The sequence below is a fragment of the Aegilops tauschii genome, chromosome 5 (genome assembly GCF_002575655.3).
Source record: "Aegilops tauschii subsp. strangulata cultivar AL8/78 chromosome 5, Aet v6.0, whole genome shotgun sequence".
Classification (NCBI taxonomy): domain Eukaryota; kingdom Viridiplantae; phylum Streptophyta; class Magnoliopsida; order Poales; family Poaceae; genus Aegilops; species Aegilops tauschii.
Window position 1 is genome coordinate 26,320,635 of NC_053039.3, and position 21,617 is coordinate 26,342,251.

The 21,617-nt window shown below is 40.5% G+C and overlaps 1 protein-coding gene and 1 long non-coding RNA gene across 8 annotated transcripts; both read left to right on the forward strand.

Annotated features, from left to right (window-relative positions):
* Positions 1–2,367: 2,367 nt before the first annotated feature.
* LOC109753406 (uncharacterized) lies at positions 2,368–8,505 on the forward strand. Its single transcript, XM_045228455.2, has 6 exons — positions 2,368–2,377; positions 3,302–3,646; positions 3,755–3,855; positions 4,177–4,634; positions 5,280–7,597; positions 7,756–8,505. Exons 1-4 carry the CDS (start codon positions 2,368–2,370, stop codon positions 4,378–4,380), a joined length of 660 nt encoding a protein of 219 aa, XP_045084390.1. The 3' UTR covers positions 4,381–4,634; positions 5,280–7,597; positions 7,756–8,505.
* A 2,436-nt stretch (positions 8,506–10,941) lies between these two features.
* Positions 10,942–16,757, forward strand: LOC120964266 (uncharacterized). 7 transcript variants are annotated; one of them, XR_012183953.1, is made up of 5 exons: positions 10,942–11,106; positions 12,026–12,090; positions 12,217–13,519; positions 15,102–15,244; positions 15,371–16,757. It is a non-coding gene; the product is annotated as an uncharacterized lncRNA (long non-coding RNA). The 7 variants fall into 7 exon arrangements; XR_012183950.1 differs by lacking the exon at positions 10,942–11,106 and having other exon boundaries at positions 11,120–12,090; positions 12,217–12,603; positions 13,248–13,519; XR_006663401.2 differs by lacking the exon at positions 10,942–11,106 and having other exon boundaries at positions 11,120–12,090; positions 12,217–12,288; positions 12,475–13,519.
* Positions 16,758–21,617: the final 4,860 nt, after the last annotated feature.

Sequence of the window (21,617 nt, forward strand, 5' to 3'; positions counted from 1 at the left end):
CAAAATCTTGTCAAGGTATGTACTCATTGAAAAATCTTATCAAGCCTTTTGATCTATCTCTATAGATCTTGATGCTCACTATGTAAGTAGCTTCACTGAGGTCTTTCTTCAAAAACTCCTTTCAAACACTCCTTTATGCTTTGCAGAATAATACTACATTATTTCCGATCAACAATATGTCATTCACATATACTTATCAGAAATTTTGTAGTGCTCCCACTCACTTTCTTGTAAATACAGGCTTCACCAAGTCTGTATAAAACTATATGCTTTGATCATCTTATCAAAGCGCATACTCCAACTCCGAGATGCTTGCACCAGTCCATAGATGGATCGCTGGAGCTTTGCACACTTCTTTAGCACCTTAGGATCGACAAAACCTTCTGGTTGCATCATATACAACTCTTCTTTAATAAATCCATTTAGGAATGCAGTTTTTTTAATCCATTTTGCCAGATTTCATAAAATGCGGCAATTGCTAACATGATTCAGACAGACTTAAGCATAGATACGAGTGAGAAACTCTTATCGTAGTCAACATCTTGAACTTGTCGAAAAACCTTTCACTATTTGTTTATGTATTTTGCATTATGTTTTAGTTTTTCTGTATGCTAAATATGTCGTGTTAGGACCCTAACATGTCAAGAGTTAATTTCCCCTTATTGCTTGCAAAACTGAAACTATATATTCAGTTCGGCTTGATATTGTGTTTTCTATATGTGCAGTTTTCTGCCAGATGCACGCTCAGGTTTCCCAATTCAGACTAGACCGCATGTTGCAGGTTAGTCTGCAGAACACTGTACTGATTAAACTTGGAATTGTACTGTATATGTCAGAGTGCTATGTAGCACCTCCTATTTAGTCTTGCTACTGCAACAACATATATTTGATGTACGATTGCTGACTAAAGGTCCTCAGCCTGGTAGAATTAGGTTGGTATGAGCTTGGTTTGATTCGTTCTGGCTTTGATGTCTCTGTCATGTATGCACGTGCAGGTGGCAATGCATAGGGGAATTGTTTGCTCCTCCTTTATGTGTTAAAACTTGGACCTCTTCATCAACGAATTCAACGCGGACGAGATTGAGTTGCGTCTGCGCTATTCTGTCCACCACAGCAAGTTAGGAATGCTTTAACTTTTTTCTGCCTATGTTGAACCATTCACTCTGCATTCTCATCCTTATTTCTTGATGTTGGGCAAGGCATTGTAGATATTAGATGAGTTGCTAACTTCAGAAGGCTTTAATTCTAACTAGAAGGAACTTTTCTCAGGAATATTCTATTAGTTTAATGGTCAATCAACTGGTGATACAATAAAAGCTAGAAAGGGATGCAACTACTTTGGGATATATGCACTGGAAATATATGAACACTGTTGGCCCAAAATCAAAGGGGGGGCACTAAATTGTTGGCCATTTGGCCTCATGATTTTTTAATAATAACCGTTCTACCATGAAATATTTCTTCAGCTAGCATTCCAACAGTACTGTGTGTTGTAGTCATATATATCTGAATCATTTGATAATAAGAGTTTCCTCCTGTACCATGCATTTGGTGTCGCGCTCCAGTGTGAAAATGTTCCATGGTGCACTTATCACTTTACATGTTCTTTATTGACATTTTTACATTATATTGAATTATAAGTTTAGTGCTTACTCTTTTGTTACTTGCAGGCAACATGAGCGTGCATGTCTGGGAGTTTGTAAGACAGCGTTGACCCTCTTATATATATATATATTTCTACTTGCTGCCAGAAACCAAATAAATAGTCCTTCTATGTTGCTGCTCACTGATCGATGCTAAATAAATGACTTGTTCTCGAGCACTATTTTCACTTTTTGATTCATATGCAATTTGAGGATACGGATGACACACTGGTTTGCTTCTTTCACTACTAAAATTCTGTCCACCATTAACTTACGGGCAAAGCTCCAGAGCCATGCCAACATGCCTGAGTAAATGCTTTTTGTGGCCTTCTGCAGCTTGATACAAGCCTCTGACAATAGTTAGAGGCTTAGCGTGTCTATAATATTTCTGCTCCCAGGATGTGCCAGTTCACCAACAGGAGAGAGACCATGCAACTTGGAACGACAATTTTAATTTTTGTGTTTTTAATAACATACACAACCATGGCATTTTCTTCTGGAATATTGTTGTTTTCACAATAATAAGTTTGATAATGTTCATAACCATGGCATTCTTACTATGATGCAGCAATGCGCAGCTAGCTAGGTGTAGCTAATACAATAAGGTTGCTTTTCACTTCAGAATTAAGAGGAACTGAACGTTTATTTTACAGTTCAAACCAATTACTGGTCTATTGCAAAATGATATTGTCTCGTGGTACGGTTATCAAAATATAATCTCACCATGGCCAAAGGTAAAATTCTTTGAGGGTATTAGTTTGTTTCATCCACCAAGTCAAACAACTGGTGGCATATGGCGATGAGATGGGCTTCTTCAGCTCTTTATTTGGCAGTTCTCTTCTTGAATCCCCTCTCTGTTGTCATGAAATTGCAGCAACACAAATTTGTGATCTTGCCAGGTAATCATGTTGATTGAGAAAGAAATGGTACCCAGGACTATGTACTGTACTAATATTGAGAAAAATGTATGTTGTATCTCTTTCAGGTCCATGCTAGCTATTTCTTTGAACGGCATTCCGACAATATGTGCAAAAGGATGATGCCCATACGGACTAAATATCTCTTTTGTAGGTAAAAAAAAATGTTCTTCTATGGGTTACAAACCAAAGCTTGCTTGCGTATACTCTAGTGCTCCAGTTAAAGATGGAAAACTATAATCTACTGTGATGAGTAACCATCAGTTGCTGAATCCATTCTCTTGTGAATACTACTCTATCTCTCTCATCTCTTCGGTTGAGTGAGCGTTTGCGATGGGACATGCAAGAACAAAGAGCACAAGAAGTGTACAAATGAGCTAATGTAGAGCGGCTGACGATCAGATGATTTCGGGTCCGTGCTAGCTATTTATCATTTTGAAGCTATTCTTTGAGGACACATGATTACACTACATTACAAGTTGAAAAATGTGCAAAGTTGAAGTTGGTACTAAAGCGGATTGCTCTTTTTGATCTGCAAACAAATTTTAGTCATAAAATGTGCCATTGAAGTAGAAACACAAACTATGATGTACAAGATTTGTTTCTCCCGTTGCAACGCACGGGCCCTTTTGCTAGTCCCTCCCTATTAATTAATAATAAAGCACGCATTGGGGCTGTTGGGTTCACCGTCGTGGCTTTTTTGCATAAAGGTCCCTGTGCTTTTTAGTATTTGACCCACAGTTCAAATCGAACCGGTACGAACGGGAGAAAAACGCAGCCACGCTGTGCCTCGCGGCGCTCCTCCCCGCCCCACCTCCTGCGACGCCCCGCGCGCCGCCGGCCGCCTCCAACGGCCACCCACCCACACACCGGCGCAGACCCTGACGACCCACGCGCACCCGAGACCCGGCGCCCCCATCCATCTACCTCCTCACCGCGTCGCGCCGCTGCGCCCCCAAAGCGCCGCCCGGCGATGGATCCAAGCCGGCAACCGCCACAGCGCGCCTCCTGGCGGCGGATCCGGGCCGGCAACTATTCCCCTCCTCCCCCACGACTGGTTTCCTCTCCTCTGCGTCAAGATCGACGGTGATCTCACTGGCGCCTGCTCTCTGCCGACCTCCCCTTCCTCATCTCCCTGCGAGGTTCCCAGCCGCCCCCCCTCAGATGCGTGTGTTGTTGTTGTTTATGATGTAGGTGTTCAGCATGTAGAAGCCGGACGACATGATGCTGCTGTTGCCGATCTGCTGCAGCGTCTCTTGTTCGACTCCGAGATCACCGGCAATGAACACAATCAGGTGAGTACAGAGCATACTGAAAAGGGGAAATCAGGCCACGCCCGAGACATGAGCCCTGCCATCCCAACGTTCCTTGCTTGCTACCCTACATCGTCCCCATGATATTTTCAGTTCATGCCATCCCACGATCCGGTCAATGCAACGGGCTACACTATAACAATCTAAGGTCAAGTCGCAGCTTGGCTTATTTCACTAACTAAAGAAAATCCTAACTGACGAAACTGAACATTTGACAGCTATATTTACGCCTGACGAAACTGATTTTTTCTGAAACTTTGACAGCAGCTATTAACTGACAGTCTGACACTGTGGTCATCGCAGATGAGGACGTGCGTGCGTGTGGCGTGTGTGCTGCTGCTCGCCATCGCTGCCGTGCATGTGCATCGTGCCGACTATGTGCCATGTCATCCACAGGGCTTCGTCCTTGGTATCGGCGGTGGACGAGTGCGAGGCCAAAGTTTGAGCTTAGGGTGGAAACATGTGTCGAGCAGGATGTTCCTGCTCTTGGAATACTTGTGCACGTAGTTGAGTCCGCCTGCCACGTCCAGCGCGACCTGGACATGTTGGCTCCATCCGAGCACCTCGTCGCTGTGGAGCCACTTGCTAAGCGCGCTGTTCTTGGCGAACTCGAACATCATGTACGTCAATACATGTAGCCGCCGTGCATGCAGTGATGGAGAGGCCCCGGACAGGCAGATGAGGCTCAAGTGGTTGAGGCGACAAGGATGCTCACCTCGACGGTAGCGCACACATCATTGACTCCTGTTCGCGATCGTCGGGTACGGTTGATTCATCGAGGCCGCGGTTGATTCATTCATCCTTAGTACAGTTTATTTTCTGTTTCATGTGTTTTCTGTGTAGAAGTTGGGTCTCGATGACCTATAAGCATGAACAACCTTCTCCAACTGATAGTGTTATTCTCCTAAAGAATTTGCTATTTCGGTATTTGGATGGGGGATAAAGAACGACATTCATCATTAGTACTCCCTCCGTTTTTATTTAGTTCGCGTATTAGATTTGATTGAAGTCAAACTTCATAAAGTTTGACCAAGCTTATAGGAAACAATATAAACATTTACCATATCAAATCTATATGATGTGAAAGTACAATTAATAATGAATCTAATGGTATTGATTTGTTATTGTATATGTTAATATTTTTATTTAGAAACTTTGTCAAAGTTTACAAAGCTTGACTTTGACCAAAGCTAATATGCGAACTAAATAAAAACGGAGGGAGTACTTGAAGAGACTTGCCTGGTTGGGACTGAACAGGATCTGTTGTAGTGCATCTTACTTGACTGCTCATTGTACAATTTAAATAAAAATCAAGGTCTTCTCCATATGCAAGGGAATGTTTTCTTACTGCAATGGTAAGCTATTCTGAATCCATCTCATAATGTGGCTGCTCATGTTTGGTGCAGTTGTAGTGCATGGCATGGCGATGGTGGGGGAGATGCGAAGGGAAGATGAGAAGGGAAGATGATAGGGGGGATTACTCGATAAGTATGCGGAGGTGCTGTAAAGTTTCCTCCTTTATGTATAGTTATTTCATTATCCATCTAAATATCATCCCATGTATATGTATGAAACTCATTTTGTGCTGCTAAATTTTCTGTATAGATTTAGAATTATTTGGTGTTAAACTTATAATGATCGAAACAATGCTAAACTTACATGTTGATTCATCATTTGAAAAAACTGCATGCACAATTTGTTTGTTTCAGCACAAGAAGTTCAAACTTAATATACCTATCGCATCTGATGGTGTATGATTAACTTGCTCTTTGTTGTTTCTATTTGCCAAAATTTATTATTCATGGTTGGTTATTGCCGTTTTAATACAATCATCATTTTCAAATATATTTGGATTATATTAGGAAACTGCAGCTATGTGTTTCTGAGTTAGAGCTCCTAACAGACTGCTTTTGCTTCCTTACTTGCTTCCATTTTAACTTTAGATTGTTATTAAGCTGGAACTCCGAGCCATAGAGTCCATAAGGAAGTGTTGAAATACTTGCAGATCATGCAAGTTAAGAGTGGCTTTAATACTTTTGAGTGGACATAAAGTAATTTTAAGATCAGTAGTTGATGTACTCTCTCTTAAGAAAAGACTGACAATTGATGACAACAAGCCGAATGGTCCAGCACACAATAATGATTTTTCTTCTTCTTCGTAAAAGAATTATTTTTTCTAATTATTACATAGGAGGGCACCTCCATTCTCTCTCTGGATTTACTAACCACATGCTGGTCAGACTAGCTGCACACAGAGGTGTTGCAATCAAAAGCGTTCTGCTACCTAATAATATTAAAGGTTGATCTGAGTGAAATACAAGCAATTGAAGATAATTTGAAGATCTTGATCCTGCAGCATCAGACTATATTCTGGTTTTTATAACATGCAACAGACTATGTATAGGAAAGTATACTTTTTGTGAATCATTTTCTTCTCGCTTCTCTTACTACACTGGGCATCAGCAGGAAAGCAGCAGGTGGGTGCAGCACCGGCCTTGGCCAATTATCTCAGCAAAATCACATGGTAATCTTCTGTACAGATTGATTAATAGTTATGGTCACGTATGGGTAGGAGTTCTTTGACTTGCAATTATCTCAGCAAAATCACATGGTAATCTTCTGTAAATTACAAGATGTGCTCCTGTACAGATTGATTATTTGCTTAATCTTAATTTCGTGATGAATCATCGGATAGTGCCATAAGATTCAAAGACTTTTTTTAGCCTTTTTCGAGCAATTAATCTGCACCTTTGTTCATGGATGGGAGGTGCTTTTGATCTTCTAATTACTTCCTCCAAGTTAGGTGTTTGTGCTGCTGGTCAAAGGTATGTATATGACCGACTAAGATTTGTTTTTCTTCATATGCATTGTTAGAGTAATATCCATGCGCTTTATTTTTTCCTTCTGAATTTCTTTCATGCATCAGTGTATATGTTTCTTGTGGTCTTCCACAACTTTTGTTCTTGCTATTTTAGTTCTTGCTCTGGATAATTGAAGAAGTGATTAAAATTCTGTACATGGAGTTTATGTTGTCCTGAGATTTTGTCCTAATATTAAATTTTTTAATCCAAAATTTGTTTAGTTGGATTGTTATGAACATGTGAAGAACCCATTGTTAACTTTTGATTTTATTTACATCTGTCATTACTAATTCTCATCACTGATGATTGTTTGTAGTTAAGATTTTCTTCTAATCCATAAGAATTGATGCTAATATGCACTGTTATATTAAATCTGAATTTCATTGGTGAAGCACAGTTAAAGAAAAGTCATGGATAAAGCTTAGTGATTTCCAGTAAAGAGTTTCTACTAATCCATCAGCTAATGCTAATCTAACCATTAAATCCAGTGAAGATTTTTATTCTATGAGTCCTGCAGCTTTTCGTTGTTGTTGAAGCTAGCTGTGGGATGCCCTTTCTGTTTCATGTGATTCGATGCATAGATAGACAGATTCTATGTTCTCAGCAGACATGTTACTTGGACCTTCGTAAGATGGCGCAAGGGGAGCTATGGGTATAGATTGACACCAATATCTGCAAGCATGAAATTAAAGTACAAAAACTAATTCGTAGTGCCTTGGCTATAAGAACGCCTCGACTCCCTCAGCCGAAACCCCTGTTCGAGTGCTTCCCATGCTCGACATTGCTGTCGCTGTTTTTTCGACTTCGCCAGAATCTCGCCGTTCAACTTCGCCGGAATTTTGTACGCCTGTTCTCCGCCCACGGTACGTGGTTCAGTGCCTTCTGGTAGATTGATGCATATAGAATTATCCGCTATTTTCCTATAATTTCGCCATCAAAAGATGTTCTATTTGTTTCCTTACTAGCTGTTTTGGTTGTGCCCATCAATCATGATAGCCAATTTTGTTTCCTGAATGTTCAGGAGGATTTCAGTGCTGCTAAAGAGAGAAAAGGATCAATGCTATGAGATTGTTGCTGAGAGGCATGTACATGAATCGGGCACAATATGCTTTCTCCTTGCCTTTTCCTTATTGACTAAATCTAAGCACATGACTATATTCAGTTTTCTCATGTAACCTGAGCAGCTGCTGGTTTAGATTTAGCATTCCTTTCAATTCTTGATTAGCAGCGTGCTGCGACACACATGGCTCTGCCTCCGTGTCATTCTACCTGTTTTCATGCTCTCTACGTCTTCCAAGTCATCATTTTTTTAGTTCTTGAAGTAACAGGCAAATGGTAATATATACGGATGGAAGTTGCAAAAAAATCATTATCTTACTTGTCCAAGTAACATGCAGAATCATTTCTCTTATGGAAATTAGCCTGTTGTATTGACCTAACAAAGTCCACTTCAACCTACCTAATAATTATGCAGTGAAGATGGAGAGCGCCTCAAATATGAGAATCTACTCATCTTTTGTTTTCTGTTCTGTTGCCTCATGTATTTATAGTATGAATATGTTACACTCTGTTTCTTGAACTTGGTCAGTGTTAAGGTTTGGTATTAGGAGGGTAATTCTTCCCACCGTGCAGTTTTTTTATTTCATGAAGTGCATGATAATTAAAGAAGATACTTTATTTTGAGCGTTTCTTTCCAGATAATAGACTGGCTAACCAGTTGTCTGGCATTGTTGTAAATGCAGTAATGTTAGATTTCTTTCATAGTGGTTCACTTGCAAGCTTTATTCCACAAATTGTGTAGCATATTTGTATTTTTTTACCCTGGTTCAAGTCGTATGCATCCGCCAACACAATGAACCATTTGATATTTTCATGATGGGATAATGCATATGCGCAATTCGATGTGGGCACATGTCTGGCATGTATATTTTTCTTTCTTTGCACAGTATAACATCTTTCTGAATTTCATAGCTTTTGGATAATTAATTCAAATGCATTTCCACTCACACGCTTATGAACATGGCTACGTTTTGTAATGTAACATCAGAACACTTACAACATTACTTTGTTGTATATTGAGGGTCTGGTCCTTGACAGTGGTTGGCAGCACCTTCACATGAAGCACATGCAGAGGAATGTTACATCCAGACAGCTAATGTATCACTGTAGTATGAGAAAAGATGTTTTCTTTTTTGCATAAATTACTTCTTCAACTTGCAAATTCCCTTGACCTTGGAAGGATTTGATGAGCTGGCCAAAGTTATACAACCTCATAATACATGTCGTCCATTATGAAAATGTCATGCATGCTCTGCTCGATGTGTTCAGGAGCATAACTATCATTTGATCCATGCGTGTGTTTGTTTGGATCTGTTATTTACCCTCTTTCGCAAATATGCTAATCCTCAGAGTAGCTTTCGGGCGATCAACTTGATATAAATATTTTGTCAGATTCATATGCTTTCCTGAAAGCTGAACATTCAAAGTGGTGATGGTAAATGGCAGCCATGTCACCGGGGTTGGTTTTAAAGCAGACTAATCTCGATTGACTGTTGATCAATGTATATTTGTACAAAATTTCTATTTGTATGTGGCCAAAATAAATATTTGAGCACATTTTATTTATTTGTAGACACTATTTTCATGCTTATTTTTCTGTAACAAATTCGCCATGCCTGGAGTAGATCATTCAGTGGTGCAGTTCAAATGGTATATCCTCCGTTTGTCATAAGTTCTGAGGATCTGATCATCAAGAGAGATCATGATGGGTTTCATACGTGAAGTCAAGCTGCGCTTTGTACTAGAAGAACGGTGAAAAGGTGAGAAATAGTACAAACTGGGGACAGAGAATCTAATCCTTGTGCACGTCCTGGTGTTATCATCTTTCTGAACCATATCAATAACCGTATTTTCAAGATACTATCAGATATAAGCTTCTACGTTTCCCAAATGATTTTGTAAAGGTGAGATTTTGAAAATATGTGTCTCCATTATGTTTATTGTTACCGAACTCGGGATATGGCATGCAACAGTGCCATCAAGTTATGTTCAAGGTGAGAGCTTGATGTACGTAGCTTCTTCATATCCACTTTCATGCTTCGGAAATCAACAATAGTGTACCCTTATCATCGATGTTTATCAGAATTGGATATAAGAAATGACATGTAATGCACACAAAGTAAGTTTTGCGATTTTCTTGCCCGTTGCAACGCACGGGCATTTGTACTAGTACTAATAAAGCGGCTATTGCTTCCGTCGGGTTCACCGTCAATTTTTTTTCACTTATTCCGTAGGTGGTCTCTTTTGCCGGTTCCTACGACTCCTCTCCTCGATCAAATTTTCAAATAATGGTACGTCCAGGTACCGGCAGCGCCAGCCCATCTAACTAGCCGCAAAAAACATGGGCCTTCCTTAAGGGCTGCGTGCATGCGAGTGGGCTTTCTTATCTTAAGGCCCCGTTCAGAAGTGATCCTGCTTCTCGCGGGAGCTGGGCGAGCTGGCTTCTCACGGGAGCTGGGCGAGCGTTCGGCTGGACGAGCAGCTCCTCAGCGGAGAAAACGATTCGAGCGTCGGTCAGAGAGCTCGCTCGCTAGAGAAAACGGTTCGAGCGTCACTTCGGGAGGGCAATCAGGTGTAATTTCCTGCAACTCCTGCTTTTCTCGTTTTTCTGAAGCTGGACTCGAGCTGCTCCCGCAAATTACACTAGAGGCTGCTCGTTCTCCAGAATCCAGCTTCCAGGAGCTGAACCGTTCGACGGGCTTCTCGGGAAGCTGGAAGCCGGAGGAGATCCGAACGGGGCCTAAGTCTTAGAGAAAGAAAAAAACCCGCTACAATGCAGAATCGAACCTGGGATCTGTTCTAATTCTTTCGGCCAGGACAACCAACTGAGATAAACATCGGAACATATAAACGCTCCTAGCCTACCCGTTAACCTGGGGCATTTGCCTCGCGAAATCAACCTCGTTCACTCAATCTGCCTCGCCGGAGATGTTTTACCGTGCTGGCAGAGATCCCACCGTTTGTTTTTTTCACGCAGTCATTTCTTACTCATGTGGATGATGGGTGGGCCACCATCTCATGGGTCCGGCTTGGCAGTGTAGGTGGCGTGTGTGCGTCGCCCGTGCCTTGGGTGAAAGAAACAATATATGGCCGATCGTGGGTGTGGTGGGGCCGCCAGGCGAGTGGGCGGATTGACGCTGGTCTACCCTCACCCTCCTTCTATGCACCCAGCTGGGTCTCTTCCGCTTCAGAAGCGTTGGGCCCACTTGTTAGCCTCTTTGGGTGGGTGTGACACCAGGTGAGAGCTTGCGAGGTGGCCTGGTCCGCGATTGGTGGTGTGGACGCCGGGTGGGATGCGAGCAGTAAAACCTAGGTACCAATCCGCTCACGTCCTCGAGCCCCACGCAACTCCACTTTCTCTTCGTTTCTCTCCTCCTCCTCGATCTCCAGCGCATGGCCGCCGCCGCTCATCCTTCTCCTCTTCTCTCACGTGCCACCAGGTTACTGGCCCCTCCACCTCGCCTTCCTTCTCTTCGTTGTCCGGTGGCCGTCGGCGGCGCCTGGATCTGGATCGGGTGCAGGTTAGGTGAGGCCGGTGGTTGGGTGAATCCGGGCGCGGATCCGGTCACTAGGCAGCGTGGGGCTGCGGATCCGACGAGGTCATGGCGACGGCCGCGGGTTCTCGTGGTGGTGCTCTGAGAGAGAGAGAGAGAGAGAGAGAGAGAGAGAGAGAGAGAGAGAGAGAGAGAGAGAGAGAGAGAGAGAGAGAGAGAGAGAGAGCCCATTTTTAATTTCTGCCCAGTTTGTTTTATATGCATGTATCTGGAGAAACTAATGGGTATAACAGTGATTGTTCTTTCTGTGTATGTTTTCTTTTGGATCGGTTCATTTTTTGCTATTTCTCCTTCACTGCAGGATGTTTGTTGTTCATTCCTTTTACCTGCATTTATATCTGCCTATAGCCTATTTTTAATTTCTGCCTAGTTTGTTTTATATGCATGTATATGGACAAATTAATTGGGTATAATAGTGATTATTCTTTTTGTGTATGTTTTCTTTTGGATTGGTTCATTTTTGGCTATTTCTCCCTCACTGCAGGATATTTGTTGTTCATTCCTTTTACCTGCATTTATATCTGGCCAATGTGTAAATTAGCCAATCGTTTTTTGGCATCCACACTGCATGATCTACCTATGTTTGTTTCGACTTGTGCCTGGCCATGCTGCTATACAGATACTCAATTGTTGTTTTCTCCCATGTCTAACCGCACACATCTACTATTTTTGTTATAGATTTTGCCTGCTTGGCAAAGTGTAAAAAAGGCAATACCTGCTCGGCAAAGTATAAAAAGGCAAAGGTATTATTTATAAAGTTATTTGGAATGTATGTTAGGAATTATGTGCTCCTCCCTTTTCCTCGCATTTCCTCTGCCACACTTGTTTAAATTGCTAATATATTGACTTTCTAAAATGGATGTGTGCAGAGCTGAGAAAGAAGAGAAGAAGAGGAATCTAGCAGAGGAATGTGAATATTCTCTCTTGTGGAACACAATAAGGTTTGTTCCTGCCAGCAAGCAATACCGACCTCATGCTTCTACTTACTGTTGCCTTGGTTATATTCATCTATACAGGGAATTTCAACATTTCATGTACGTAAGCATTTCTTTTGTTACAAATTGTATGCGCTCGACAAGGTGCAAAATTGCAAAAAAGGTCATTTATATAGCTATTTTGAATGTAAGGGCTGGATCGTCTCTCTCAACAATTGTGAACAATTTGAGTGATCCTTGGTCATGTATATGAATCTTGGTGGATAAAAGTACATACAGCTGATGTACACATGACTTCGTGAGCGTCTGTCGAGGTTCTTAGTGAGTGCTTCCTCAAAGATGCTTTCAGATCATTGATTGCTTATTGCCCTATATATGCCTGCGAGGTGTATCTCCTTTTCGTTTACACCCTGAATAGGATACATGGTGTTCATTTCTGTTCGATTTATTTATTTTATTCTTGTGTAGTTTGGTTTTAGAAATGAAGCATGATGTGGTTAGTTTTGCATCTAGCACACTTGCCGCTGTTACACATAATTGTACTTCTGTTTTCTATTGTCGCTTTCTCAGTTTCTTAAGGCTAGGACATTTCTTAAGGCTAGAGTAGTATTGTTCTAGATTTTGTAGCTGAAAGATTAATGAAACTGTTTGTACTAACTTTTATTTTTCTAGCATTTGTTCCATATAAGAGAGATAGCATATTTAATATTGTACTGAAATAATGATAATTGTGGAGTGTTCTAAAGAAAAGGCTAGCAGTCCTCTATTTGCATGTCTGCTGGTTTGATGCAAGACAAGAGACCTATGCATAATTATGTATCTTGCTTGCACTATCTACATTTCCTGTTTTGGTGCTAAACCCATAGGTTTCGTGCTAAACCCGTAGGCTTCGTGGTTTTACTCCTAGAGCGGTAGATTCATTGATGATATGTTGATGCGGTCCACTTGGTGTTCTTGCTTGGCAGGAGAGAAAAAAGCATCTTTGAGACGCTTGATCGTTCATGCCGTGGTTGGATGAGAATGGAGAACTATAATGCAAATGGAGGACTGTCCATACAAATTTTGTTTTATTGGTCAGACTATTTGTTCATTTGGCTATCTTAATGCAGTCCCATGTGCATACTTTTTGCAGGCATCAGTGAAGATTTGGGAGGCAGGGAGGGAATGCTCAAGTGGAAACAAAGTAAGGACCAAGCAGCTCAAGATTTTACTACTACCTTGCTAATAGCTTTGTGAGGTAATTAAGTTAGCTACACGCGTGTTTATTTCTTGCTATAACGGAGTCACTGTTCTAATTAAGAAAATAGGAAAATGAAGTGTGATTTAACACTTAATAGCAAATGTTGTTAGCATGAATAGAATGTCTGTTGTACGTACTAACTAACAACAGAGTCAAATTCTTCCCATGTAGCGGTTGTCAACGGAGACTTGACCAGTCCGGACTTGATGTACTTCCTGCTTTATTTCTTCTTTGATTTAGGGAACATACAAATGCATGAGGTATTAGTCATGTTCATGTTAATTGCTGTTACAAACATGGCGATGGAAGGCGATAGTGTAAAATTTGTCCCCCAAGGTGGTGTCGATCACTTTGTGCTTCTTTTCTTATTGGTGTGAAAACGATTCCTTTATGCTCCCGTGTTCTTTTTAGATTTGAGTTGCCTCTTGGAGAGTAGAAGACTGCTGACATGGGGACTAGGGAGGATGCCCAAAGTTACAAGATTTTGATTCTTTATGTTGTTTTTTCAATTTGCTTTTCTATTGCTGCAGTATGGTCATAACCAGATTATGTAATGGCCACATAAAGTTATATGAATTTTATTCAATCCAAAGAGATTCTTAGTTCGACAGTAGGGTTATAAACCTATGGCAAGTTATAGATAAAATGAAAGTGGTGTTTCAAAGACATACATGTGGTGTTCATGTTCTTAGCTATAATCCAATGGTACGGCTGTAGGCACAAGTGGTGCTTCAAATGTTTCTACCCTGCCTTCTCACATTGTTCTTTCGCCCTTCAAATTTGTGACATGCCGTCGTATGCTAAGGTGGAGAGGAGAATGTTAATTTTTGTGGGGATTACAAAGAATGGTAGACGTGGATATATAGTATATTCTTTTTCCTATTGTTCTTTTAACATATTTAGTTTTTAGTGCAAACATGGCCAGTAAATTCAATCTGCCAAAATCATGGTTCTTAAAACCATTTAATTACTACCAGAGACTTTTCATTTTGTGGACTTGCTGAACTATTCATTGTGTTGACATGGCCTATTTACACTGCTCAGAAAACAAAAGGACCATCCGACTATATGTTTGAAACACCACCGTAGATAACACACACTTGATTTCATTGTCCGAACCTGAGTGCTTTTATATATATGTACACCCTTCGTTCCTAAATATAAGACATTTTTGCAGTTTAAATTGAACTGTAAAAACATCTTATGTTTAGAAACAGAGGTGGTATATCAGAAAGGAATGTGCAGAATTATATATGACTGGTGTGAGATCTTTTCGGTAGTAATGCATTTTCTCTATCAGTGATTTATGTGAAGGGCCACAACTATTTATTGCTTGTTTAGCGTTGCTTTATAAGATCGATGTAAATAAGCTATCATAAGCTGCCTTTGTAACTTTGTTTTTATGTTGGTTCATGCAATTTACGTCTCTTGTATTTCTTTTCCAAAATATCTGCATGATGATACTTAAAATTTATGAATGGTTTTACCAACATGTTGCTAGGATTTAGAGGCATAAATGAATTATTTTTACATGCTGGCCACATGGAGTTCTTCATAACTTATTGTTTGTCTGTTTTAGAATCAGACAATGCATGGTGTGGGTCGAGATGATGTCCAGTCGCCTCCCTCATCACCTAGACAACGCTACGGAGGGCTCAAAGGTTGAACCTGAATGTGCTTGTTCCTATCTCTGGTTCATCGGCCTCCCGAGACACTCTTGAGGTATGAAAGTAAAACCCCTTTCTCCACCATATGTTGATTGCATTAATGATTCTGTTCTATTCACTTCCTGCCAGTGCAGTTTGGTTACTTATTTGTTCATTTCATTCAACATACATGTTTCTGTAGCACTCTTGGTGCAGACACAGATTCAAACTCATGGATGCTGACTATGGTGAACTGCCAATCACTACTGACAGGGCCGTACCTAAGAATCTAAGGGCCTGGTGCAAAATTTGGAATTAGGCCTTTATATGGAAATGCTAATTATGAAGTCAATATGATAGTAATTATTAACCGGAAATTACTAATAGGGTTCAAACTCCATGGAACCCGAAATTTGAACATTTTTTCTTCAAATTTTATGTTTCAAAGAATACACACATACCTATGGATGTATACTACTTTTTGTAAAGTTTAATGCCAAAATACGTTTTATGCAAGGTACACAAAAATAACAAAATTATGTATTTCTTGCACATAGTATCCACTATAAAGTACATACAAGATTTGTTTTTTGTACAACTCATACCAAAATGTATTTCACAATGAAATTTTACACAAATCTACAAGTACTTGTGTATTTATATTTACTTTTTAACTTAAAAAATGTCAATTTTTGAAAATAAATAAATAAATGTGGAGCCTGAGAGCTACAAAGCCTCACTCATTTATTAGCATACAATAAACATAATCTTTTGAATAATAACACAAGAGCGATGGATGATGGGAAGAAAAACTAAATAGATGACAGCAGAGCGCATGGATCCATTTCTTACCTCAAATATCTCTAAAGAATTTGCAAAGTGATTCGCTGAAAGGAGAACAGAGGAAACCTCCCTTTGGATTCTGATGCATGCGAAATTTCCTAATCCAACTTGACGTTGATTAATATCACTAACTGCTACTATTAGAGAGGGAGAGAGGATGGGTACTGGTTGGCGTTGGAAGCTAGAAGGTTCCACTGGACGTTATACATTCCTTTATTATCCTCTTGATTAACGTTGTTAATTGCTATTTTAAGATAAATTCAGGGGCCCCAAAATTTTATGGGGCCCTGTGCCGTTGCACACCCTGCACCTGCTTGTGATACGGGCCTGACTACTGAAGACGGAACTACTGCTGTCACAGCCCGCTTGAAGGGTGTTGATAAAAGGGCCACCATGACTAGAGGCTGGAGCGACTTCTTCCATCAGGCACACATGAACAAAGGGCAAGCATATGCTTTTGCCTTCAAATGCACTTCCAAGGGACTACTCCTGATTGTCTACTCAATATAAGCAAGTCGCAAGAGCCCCTTGTTATATAACTTTTTTTTTTGCGGAAACCCTTGTTATATAACTTAGCATTAGTGTAGATGCCTACCAAGACTTCTATGTTTATCATCCTTTTGGATCTTATGTAATCACCTGAGACCATACTGTGCGTTTAACTACTGGTTATTTCCTTCTTAGACTGTTGTGTGCTATGCTTTTCAAACAACTATGATGACAGAAATATATGCTTTCACATTGAAGTGCACCTCCAAAGGCCTCTGCGTGATTATCTATCCAATCTAAGCAGATCACAAGAATCCTTTGCTACCTGACTTACTATTACTGTAAGCACCTGCCGACACTTTCATTTTGGATCTTATGTAAAACATGTATCATCAGCGACCATCTATCTGTCATCAATCTGTATTTATTTCCATATTTTTTATTTTTTGTTTACATAGTTTAATGCGCACTCTTACAATACCTGACTTACACTTGGCCTTTGAAAAAACAAAAGCTAATTAAGCGGATGGGGTAATTCCGTAATTATTGTGGCTAAATATATGCGGCTAATTCAAAGGAAGGATGATGTGGGCTTGGAAAAATATAAAGGATGGTGTGGGATCGGCAGAATATTTGAAAGGATGGGATCCTTAAATAAGGTAAGGAAGGATTGTGGTGGGCTTGCCAGAATATTTAAATGGATGGGATCCAAAAAGGATTTTATGAGGCTAATAATTAAAAGGAAGGATTTGACCGTGGGCTGAATATTTGAAGACGGTTGAGGAGGACTGTGTGATCTGGACGTGACCACAATTGACAATGATGACGAAAATGTGAGGCTAAGGATTTGATCAATTTTTCCTAGCGATCTTTACATGCCCAATAATAAAAGCAAATCGCATGCTACTGAGTCAATTAAAGTTTTCCATAAATAGTATTAATATGTCAATCAACCATGTGATCTCATTATTTATGATTTTTATTAATATTAATGTTATTTAGAGAGATAAGGCATTATGTCTTCTCCTTATTACAATTGAAAACATGTTTTAGGACCTCTAGAGCTTAATACCTACTAATTTTGTTTTTTTAAATTGGTTGTGTAAAATGCCAGTATTTCCACTTTTTTAATTTTGTTAATATTATGTGACAACCGCACGGATCGCTGACAACTGGTGCTTACCAACCACCCAGCACATGCCAACACCACATCTATAACCAACATGGAATATATTTCAAGCTGGGATAGAAGATAACCAGTTCTATATTAACTTAGAATATGATGATAAATTATAGATCTATATAGAAAATTGAAGTCCATTTGGAATCCGTATATAACTAGCTATTGTGTGGGTCTAAAATTTTGTTGCGCATTAAATTTCGCATGAACTATCATTGTGTTTTGCCCATCTAATTTTCTAACCAAATTTAAATACACATCAACTGCGTCCCCCGTAGCAACGCACAGGCATTTTTGCTAGTCTCTCCCTAATAATAAAGCACGGGTTGAGTCTCTCTGGTTCACCGTCAAGGTGTTTTTACACAAAGCTCCTGCTGTTGTGGATATTGAACCCGCGCTCCCTTTTTAAGTGGCTAAGATGAAAAACGTTCCAATCTTGCAAAAAGACCTTGTAGTTTTCCAGAATTATTGTCATTTTCCAGAAATAACAATAATTGTCATTTCACAGATGGTATAAACCTTGTTCATGGCTAACTTATAGAATAGCAAACCTGGTTCATGGCTAACTTATAGAATAGCAAACCTGGTTCATGGCTAACTTATAGAATAGCAAACCTTGTTCATGGCTAACTTATACAATAGCAGAAACTGATTTGAAAAACCATCAATCTCAGGAACACTCTGACCATGTATTTGGTATTTCCAGTAAATTTTATTGACAGGCACTTCGACGTCGTTAACAATTGACAGGCACTTTGTTGTCTCAGCAACCAGGTCGCCACCGACCACCACGGTGGCTCGCAGCGATGCCCTCCCGCCACCCTATGTACGACCAGCGGCGAGATGGGCGGGAACTCTTTGGCGTGCCGGCACACAGGAACGACACACGCCGTACAACCTGAAGGACACGTTCACCCTCACCCACGCCACCTTGCCACCTCTGTTGCTAGAGATCAGCTGAAGACTTAGCTTGCTGCCGCTTTGCTTCAATGGTTGCTTTAATGCTCTTGGACTGTCCGTAATGAGCAGCTGATGGTGCTTGGACGAAACAATTGATCAGAAAATGGGTAGTGCTGTGCTGGTGGTCATGTGTCCGCCGACTAACTGTAAAACACCTAAGATGATTTTTCAGGACTTATACATTCCAATTACTCATTGGCGTCTTCTTCTTACTGTGATACTTGGTTTTACTTAGTAATCTTAAGATCAATTTGTTCGATTTATAATTGTATGTAGAGCACAGAACCCGACCTTGCATGTGGCCGGTTTAATTTGTTTACTGAAGAATTAGTTTAAAAATGTTCACAGTTTTACACATGTTCACTGTTTTACACATGTTCACACTATTTTTGTTTCAAAAGAAATATGTTTGCACTTTTTCAAAATTGTTTACTGAAGAAATTAGTTTAGAAATGTTCACAGTTTTACACATGTTCACACTATTTTTGTTTCAAAAAAATATGTTTGCACTTTTTCAAAATTGTTTACTGAAGAAATTAGTTTAGAAATGTTCACAGTTTTACACATGTTCACACTATTTTGTTTCAAAAAATATGTTTGCAATTTTTTTAAAATCATAAAATTTCCAAGAAAAGTTTAATTTTTACTAAAAAAAATTCATTTGGAAATGTAAAAAAAAATCAAAACATTCTTTAAACAAAAAACACCTGTTAAAATGTGTTTTTTTAATGTTCTAATTTTCATAAACGTTTATTATTCTTAAAAGAAGTGTTCCAATTTTTATGTAAACCTTAACTTCTATTAAAAATAAGGAATTTTTCATGTTTTCCAGAAAAGCCAAAAAATGATTGACAAACTATTCCATGCAAAACTGCTCTTCCATCTGATGAAGACTTGATTCTACAAAAAGTAATAATAAGTTTTACCTTATTATTATTGATGTTTAGTAAAATTGGATATATAAAATGGTGCACAATGGAATATGAAGCTAGTTGTTCCTGTTTTTTTTACCCGGTGCAACGCACGGGCATTTGTACTAGTAATCAACACAAAAGGAATAGGTTTGGAGAATTTTATCCTATCTTAGCTCGGCTTGTTTGCAAATAGGGCCTTCAAATCCCAACGTATCCAAACCAACTCCTCTACTGGAAAGAAAGCCAAATCCAACACAAATCTTTCTCAATTGCACTCTTGCTAGCAGAAAATACAGCCAGTTGATCTGGTGGCTGATTGTGGGTGCGACCTATTTGACGGCGAGGTTGGTGAGTAGGATCATAGTGTGAGGCCACTTGGGGCAGAGGCATGGCTGTAACACTGTCAATATGACGTCGAAAGTTGACTCTGGAGCTGCCGTGAGGGAAGAAAGAGCCGAAAGTCACCAGAGCTCTGAAAGGTCATCTTTCAACCATAAGATTCTATAGCTTATCGTCACATTGATGGAGAGAAGCACAGTTGCAGTCGATTTGCTAAGGACGAACAAAAGAAATTCTTCGGCCTCATGATCTCGTCCCTCTCATTCCCTTCCTCCTACTTCCATAGCAGCTGAGAGAGAGAGAGTGGGTGAGTGAGAGAGAGATAGAGGAGACCTACCAGGCACCAGAATTAGGGATCCATCAGGCCTATTCAGAGGGCCCCCGCCAGATCCACCCCCTCCTGCCGCCTCCACCATGAAGGCATGAAAGAAGGAGACTCGGGCGGCCACCGCGTGCTGCCTGCAAGCAAACGCGTTTGTCTACCCATGGACATAACGCCAGATAGCGGCAAGAAGTCGAACACCAACACAAGGCCGAAAGACTCCTGGCCGTCGTGCTTGATCTAGACTGGCCTCACAAACCACTAGTCTAACCCGCACATTTTGTCCTCCCTCGTGCGCACCTGGGATCAACTTCTCGGTCACTGTCAATTCAACCACACCTGGAAAACTTAATATCTGTAGCAAAGTATTTAGTAGCAAAGTAGTATGGAAGTAACGGTAACGGTGGCAAAAGTAACAGTAGCAGTTTTGTAGTAATTGTAACAGTGGCAACGGAAAAGTAACTAAGCAAAGATCAATATGTGAAAAGCTTGTAGGCATTGGATCGGTGATGGAGAATTATGCCGGATGCGATTCCTCATGCAACAGTTATAACATAGGGTGACATAGAACTAGCTCCAGTTCATCAATGTAATGTAGGCATGTATTCCGAATATAGTCATACGTGTTTATGGAAAAGAACTTGCATGACATCTTTTGTCCTACCCTCCCGTGGCAGCGGGGTCCTATTGGAAACTAAGGGATATTAAGGCCTCCTTTTAATAGAGTACCAGACCAAAGCATTAACACTTAGTGAATACATGAACTCCTCAAACTACGGTCATCACCGGGAGTGGTCCCGATTATTGTCACTTCGGGGTTACCGGATCATAACACATAGTAGGTGACTATTGACTTGCAAGATAGGATCAAGAACTCACATATATTCATGAAAACATAATAGGTTCAGATCTGAAATCATGGCACTCGGGCCCTAGTGACAAGCATTAAGCATAGCAAAGTCATAGCAACATCAATCTCAGAACATAATGGATACTAGGGATCAAACCCTAACAAAACTAACTCGATTACATGATAAATCTCATCCAACCCATCACCGTCCAGCAAGCCTGCGATGGAATTACTCACGCACGGCGGTGAGCATCATGAAATTGGAGATGGAGGAAGGTTGATGATGACGACGGCGATGGATTCCCCTCTCTGGAGGCCCGAACGGACTCCAGATCAGCCCTCCCGAGAGAGATTAGGGCTTGGCGGCGGCTCCGTATCGTAAAACGAGATGAATCCTTCTCTTTGATTTTTTCTCCCCAAACGTGAATATATAGAGTTGGATTTGAGGTCGGTGGAGCTCCAGGGGGCCCATGAGGCAGGGGGGCGCGCCCAGGGGGTAGGCGCGCCCCCACCCTCGTGGACAGGGTGTAGGCCCCCTGGTCTTGATTCTTT